The sequence below is a fragment of the Rattus norvegicus genome, chromosome 1 (assembly GCF_036323735.1).
Source record: "Rattus norvegicus strain BN/NHsdMcwi chromosome 1, GRCr8, whole genome shotgun sequence".
NCBI lineage: Eukaryota > Metazoa > Chordata > Mammalia > Rodentia > Muridae > Rattus > Rattus norvegicus.
Genome location: NC_086019.1, coordinates 219,599,850 through 219,607,224, shown reverse-complemented (window position 1 = coordinate 219,607,224; position 7,375 = coordinate 219,599,850). Strand labels below are relative to the sequence as shown.

The window sequence follows — 7,375 nt, the reverse complement described above, 5'->3', positions numbered from 1 at the left end:
ACACAAGGAGTCAAGCTAACCTTAGACAAATCAAGAGACTAATCATATTGCAACAAAACAAAGGAAAGCACACAAACATAATCTTACATCCAAATAAGAAGATAACAGGAAACAATAATCACTATTCCTTAATATCGCTCAACATCAATGGACTCAATTCCACAATAAAAAGACACAGATTAACGAACTAGCTACATAATGAGGACCCAGCATTTTGCTTCTTACAGGAAGCACAACTCAGAGACAACAGATAGTACCTCAGAGTAAAAGGTTGGAAAACAACTTTCCAATAAAATGGTCTGAAGAAGCAAGCTAAAGTAGCTTTTTGATTTTCAACCAAAAGTCACCAAAAAAGATTAAGAAGGAACTTCATATTCATCAAAGGAAAAATCCAACAAAGTGAACTCTCAATCCTAAATATCTATGCACCAAATACAAGTGCACCTACATACATAAAGAAACCTTACTAAACCTCAAAGCACACATTGCACCTCACGTGATAATAGTAGGGGATTTCAACACCCCATTCTATTCAATGGACAGATCATGGAAACAGAAATTAAACAGAGACATAGACAAAGAGGAGTCATAAAGCAAATGGACTTAACAGATATTTATAGAACATTCTATCCTAAAACAAAAGGATATACCTTCTTCTCACCACCTCATGGTACTTTCTCCAAAATTGACCATATAATAGGTCACAAAACAGGCCTCAACAGATACAGAAAGATAGAAATAATCCCATGCATCCTATCAGACCACCATGTGCTAAAACTGGTGTTCAATAACAGTAAGGAAAGAACACCCACATATACATGGAAGTTGAACAATGCTCTACTCAATAAAAACCTGGTCAAAGAAGAAATAAAGAAAGAAATTAAAGACTTCTTAGAACTTAATGAAAATGAAGGTACAACATACCCAAACTTATGGGACACAATGAAAGCTGTGCTAAGAGGAAAAGTCATAGCTCTGAGTGCCTGCAGAAAGAAACAGGAGAGAGCATATATCAGCAGCTTGACAGCATACCTAAAAGCTCTAGAACAAAAAGCAGCAAATACACGCAGGAGGAGTAGAAGGCAGGAACTAATCAAACTCAGAGCTGAAATCAACCACATAGAAACAAAAAGGACTATACCAAGAATCAACAGAACCAAAAGCTGGTTCTCTGAGAAAATCAACAAGATAATAAACCCTTAGCCAGACTAACAAGAGGGCACAGAGAATGTGTCCAAATTAAGAAAATCAGAAATGAAAAGGGGAACATAACAACAGAATCAGAGGAAATTCAAAAAATCATCAGATCCTACTACAAAAACCTATACTCAACAAAACTTGAAAATCTGGAGGAAATGGACAATTTCCTACACAGATCCCAGGTATCAAAGTTAAACCAGGAACAGATAAAACATTTAAACAACCTCATAACTCTTAAAGAAATAGAAGCAGTACTTAAAAGTCTCTCAACCAAAAAAAGCCCAGGTCCAGATGGGTTCACAGCAGAATTCTATCATACCTTCATAGAAGACATCATACCAATACTATCCAAACTATTCCACAAAATTGAAACAGACAGAACGCTACTGAATTCCTTCTATGAAGCCACAATTACCCTTATACCTATACCACACAAAGACCCAACAAAGAGAATTTCAGACAAATTCCCTTATAAATATCGACGCAAAAATACTCAATAGAATTCTTGCAAACCAAATCCAAGAACACATCAAAACAATCATCCATCATGATGGCATCATCCCAGGGATGCAGGGATGGTTTAATATATGGAAAACCATCAGCATAATATACTATATAAATAAACTGAAAAATAAAAACCACACGATCATTTCCTTAGATGCTGAGAAAGCATTTGATAATATTCAACACCCCTTTATAGCAATAGTCCTAGAAAAAACAGGAATTCAAGGTCCATATCCTCAACATATGAAAGGCCATATACAGCAAACCAATAGCTAAAATTAAACTAAATGGAGAGAAACTTGAAGCAATCCCACTAAAATCAGTGACTAAACAAGGCTGCCCACTCTCTCCCTACTTATTCAACATATTTCTCAAAGTCCTAGCCAGAGCAATCAGACAACAAAAGGAGACCAAAAGGATGCAGATTTGAAAGGAAGAAGTCAAAATATCACTATTTGCAGATGATAGGATAGTATACTTAAGTGCTCCCAAAAGTTCGACCAGAGAACTACTAAACCTGATAAACATCTTCAGCAAAGTGGCTGGGTATAAAATCAACTCAAATAAATCAGTAACCTTCCTCTACACAAAAGAGAAACAAGCTGAGGGAGAAATTAGGGAAACGACACCCTTCATAATAGTCCCAAATAATATAAAATAGCTTGGTGTGACTTTAACCAATCAAGTGAATGATATTAGAAGAACTTCAAGCCTCTGAAGAAAGAAATTGAAGAAGACCTCAGAAGATGGAAAGATCTCCCATGCTCATGGATTGACAGGATTAGGATAGTAAAAATGGTCATTTTACCAAAAGCAATCTACAGATTCAATGCAACCCCCACCAAAATACCAATCCATTTCTTCAGAGAGTTAGACAGAACAATTTGCAAATTCATCTGCAATAACAAAAAACCCAGGATAGCTAAAACTATCCTCAACAATAAAAGGACTTCGGGGGAATCACTATCCCTGAACTCAAGCAGTATTACAGAGGAATAGTGATAAAAACTGTATGATATTAGTACAGAGACAGGCAGATAGACCAGTGGAATAGAATTTAAGACCCAGAAATGAACTCACTATGGTCACTTGCTTTTTGACAAACGAGCCAAAATCATCCAATGGAAAAAAAAAAGGTAGCATTTTCAGAAAATGGTGTTGGTTCAACTGGAGGTCAACATGTAGAAGAATGCAAATTGACCCATTCTTATCACCCTGTATAAAGCTTAAGTCCAAGTGGATCTAGGACCTCCACATCAAACCAGATACACTCAAACTAACAGAAGGAAAAATGGGGAAGAATCTTGAAAACGTAGACACTGGAGAAAATTTCCAAAACAAAACAACAATGGCTTAAGTTCTAATATCAAGAAATGACAAATGGGATCTCATAAAACTACAATGCTTCTGTAAGACAGAGGACACTCTTGTTAGGACAAAATGTCAACCAACAGATTGGGAAATGATTTTTATCAATCCTACAACTGATAGAGGGCTTATATACAAAATATACAAAGAACTCATGAAGTTAGACTGCAGGGAGACAAATAACCCTATTAAAAATGGGGTTCATGGGGTTGGGGATTTAGCTCAGTGGTAGAGCGCTTGCCTAGGAAGCGCAAGGCCCTGGGTTCGGTCCCCAGCTCCGAAAAAAAAAAAGAACCAAAAATGGGGTTCAGAGCTAAACAAAGAATTCACAGCTGCGGAATGCTAAAAGGCTGAGAAGTACCTAAAGAAATGTTCAACATCTGTAGTCATAAGGAAAATGCAAATCAAAACAACCCTGAGATTCTACCTCACACCAGTCAGAATGGCTAAGATCAAAAACTCCAGCGACAGCAGATGCTGGTGAGGATGTGGAGAAAGAGGCACACTCCTCCATTGTTGGTGGGATTGCAGACTGGTACAACCATTCTGGAAATCAGTCTGGAGGTTCCTCAGAAAATTGGACATTGAACTACCTAAGGACCCAGCTATACCTCTCTTGAGCATATACCCAAAAGATGCCCCAACATGTAACAAACACTTGCTTCACTATGTTCATAGCAGCCTTATTTGTAATAGCCAGAAGCTGGAAAGAACACAGATGCCCTTCAACAGAGGAATGTGTGGTACATCTACACAATGGAATACTACTCAACTATCAGAAACAATGCCTTTATGAAATTCCTAGGCAAATGGATGGAACTTGAAAATATCATCCTGATTGAGGTAACTCAATCACAGAAAAACACACATGGCATGCAGTCATTGATAAGTGGATATTAGGCCAAATGCTCAAATTACCCTAGATGCACAGAACACATGAAACTCAAGAAGGATGACCAAAAGGCAGATGCTTCAGTCCTTCTTTAAAATGGGAACAAAAATACCCTTTGGAGGGGATAGGGAGGCAAAGGTTAGAACAGAGGCTGAAAAAATGCCCATTCAGGATCTGTCCCACATGTGGCCCATACATATACAGCCACCAAACCAGGTAAGGTGGATGAAGCAAAGAAATGCAGAATGACATGAACCAGATGTAGATCTCTCCTGAGAGACACAGCCAGAATATGGCAAATACATATGCAAATTCCAGCATCAAACCCCTGAACTGAGAACGGGACCTCCGTTGAAGGAATCACAGAAAAAAAATGAAATTACTGAAGGGGCTTGAGACCCCATATGAACAACAATGCCAACCAACCAGAGCTTCCAGGGACTAAGTCACTACCCAGAGACTATACGTGGACTGACCCTGAGCTCCAACTGCATAGGTAGCAATAAATAGCCTAGTAATGGCACCAGTGGAAAGGGAACCCCTTAGTCCTGCTAAGGCTGACCCCCAGTGAATGTGATTGTTGTCGGAGGGCGGTAATGGGGGGGAGGATTGGGATTGAAGTACCCATATAGAATGGGAGGGGGAGGGTTTAGGGGGATATTGGCATGGAACCTGGAGAAGGAAATAACCTTTGAAATGTAAATAAGAAATACCCAATTTAATTAAGATGGGAAAAAGACTTTATATACACTTGCTTACATATATTGATAGGACAGAAGAAATATTGTATGAAAAAGGACTGAATATCATAATGTAATAAATTAAGTTTTTCACAGTCTGACCTAAAGTTATCATAGTCATGTTATTTATTTGTTACTCTTCTGAATAAGGTGATTGCTCTGAAAGGCAGCACAGTTTTGCAGAGGTGAAGTCGTCACTTCAAGTTCTTGAATTTGGTACAGGGTTAGAAAATGTGATTCATAATAATAAGATGAATGTATCCAAGTGTTTTGTATTCTAAAAACCTGAAATCAGAGGTATAAACATCATCTTGACCTCAATATAATCTTTGTGAAAGCACTTTTCACATCCCTGTTCCTCAGGCTGTAAACCAGAGGATTCAACATGGGGATAATCATAACATAGAACACAGATGCAATTTTGTCAGTGTCCATAGATTGACTCGAGCTGGGCTGCAGGTACATAAATATGATTGTCCCATAGAAAATGGAGACAGCTGTGAAGTGTGAAGCAAATGTGGAGAGAGCTTTTTGATATCCTGCAGCTGAATGCATCTTTAGTATGCTAGTAAAAATGAACATGTAGGATATTAAGATGAGTATAAGGGCAAAAAATATATTGAAGCTGGCTACATAAACAAAAGTAAGTTCATTAACGTGTCTATCAGAGCAAGATACAATCATGACTGCTAAAACATCACAGAAAAAATGGTGGACCACATTGGATTCACAGAAGGAGAGACTGAATGCATTCACAGTATAGATGGAAGCATTCAGGAAACCACAGATATAACAGCCAATGACTATACATACACATACACGTGTCGTCATGGTGGTGGCATAGTGTAGGGGCTTACATACTGCTACATAACGATCATACGCCATTGAGACTAAAAGGTAGTTTTCCACATCAGCAAAGTTTGCAAAAAAGAACATCTGAGAGGCACAAGCATTGTAAGACATGATCTTGTCTCCTGTAAGGAATCCAGCTATGACATTTGGAGTTACTGTTGAAGAGTAACAGAAGTCCACTAAAGACAGATTACCTAGGAAAATGTACATGGGGGTGTGAAGCCGAGAGTCTGAAAGAATCAAAAGGATCAGCCCCATATTTCCAATAATGGTGATGGTGTAGATCAGGAAAAAGGTGATGAAGAGGGGAAGCTGCAGGTCTGGGTCATTGGTGAGTCCCACCAGGACGAAGTATCTCACTTCTGTCCTGTTTTCCATCAGTGATATCAGTTAATCAACAGAAGGCCTTAAAATTTTTAACAGAGATATAGTAGAATAATGGTTTGAAAAGATAGTTCATTGGTTACAGCCCTGGATTTGTAGTCCAAAATCCCAGCATCTACAGAACAGCTCACAATTGTCTGTAATCCAATAGAAGGGGATCTGTCTGACACCTTCTGGCCTGCTTAGGCAGGAGGCACACATTTTGTATAAACATACAAGACTAAAAGATAGTTTTCCACATGGTGCCTATACACATAGAATTATTTTTAATATTTAAGAATAGAGTAATAAAATAATTAGAATCTGTAAAAATTTAATTGATATTCTACCAAAAGCCAAAATTATATATATGTATACCCAACATAGAGAGTTTAGTAACTGTGAAAATTGTTTTTCTTAATGTGCTATGTATCTATGACCTTTTCCTGGACTGTAAAAACTAACACTACTGTACATAACTGACAAAACATAGTATAGAAACAGTCTGTGCTCTATCAATAGCATAATGACTTTAATAAATTATTATTACATCCAAGTAAATTGTCCTGCACAAAAATTACAAATTTTCTACATTTCTGAATGACACAATTACCACTTTCTATTCTTGATCTTGGTTAACTATTAATACATTGCAAGCTAACAGTGTAAAATAATTTGACAGTTATACTGAATATTGTTTTTATTTTGTTTTATCACACTGAACCAAGTGACACACTATGTGGTAAGTTCTTCTTGGTGACTACATAATTTTTCTCATTAACTGTCAATTGAACAAGTAATCCTTAACCAAACCATGAAATGTTTCTTCTGAATATTAGAATATTATAAATGAAGTACTGAGATCTGGATTGCATTTTTACATTTTTCTACATACATTTCCATGCTTTTAATATAACCTATGTAGATACATTAATAGCATTAATAGGGATATATTAAGAATTATGAAGTTATGACTAGGTCACAAACAGCTTTAATTTTAACCAGCATTGTTTAACACTAAAATTGCTAGTTTTCTTGCACTTACAATGTTCAACCACAGAATCAGTTTGAAATAAAGTTCTCAGAAAAACTATATACCAGATCATCCACTACCCAGAAAGCACCTACCTTCTCTAAATATCATTTTTCCATCTGCAAAACAAAGACAGTAGTGAGGCCTACTTTGTGATATTATTGCAAAAATAAAAGAACATAACACAGGCAATACAGTGCTGGCTGCTAACACAGCTTAGTGTATGGTACTGATCATGATACCATTGCTATGTGATAGTAGCATAGAAGTCTTTTATTCTGGGTAAGTTAAAAGTCCTGAAAGTTCTTTCTCCATATTGCCCTTTCAGTGCTTGGTCCACCAGTATTGCCTGTGCCTTCTCATGATCCTTGGTTTGTTTTCACGCTAAGACTGTGGATGCTGGTCATACTATTTGATATGGAC

At 37.2% G+C, this 7,375-nt stretch overlaps 1 protein-coding gene across 1 annotated transcript; it reads right to left on the bottom strand.

The window, feature by feature from the left end:
- Positions 1-5,010: 5,010 nt before the first annotated feature.
- Or5b102 (olfactory receptor family 5 subfamily B member 102) lies at positions 5,011-5,934 on the bottom strand. Its single transcript, NM_001000757.1, has one exon. The coding sequence runs from the start codon at positions 5,932-5,934 to the stop codon at positions 5,011-5,013; it is 924 nt and encodes a 307-aa protein (NP_001000757.1).
- Between the last annotated feature and the right edge of the window lie 1,441 nt (positions 5,935-7,375).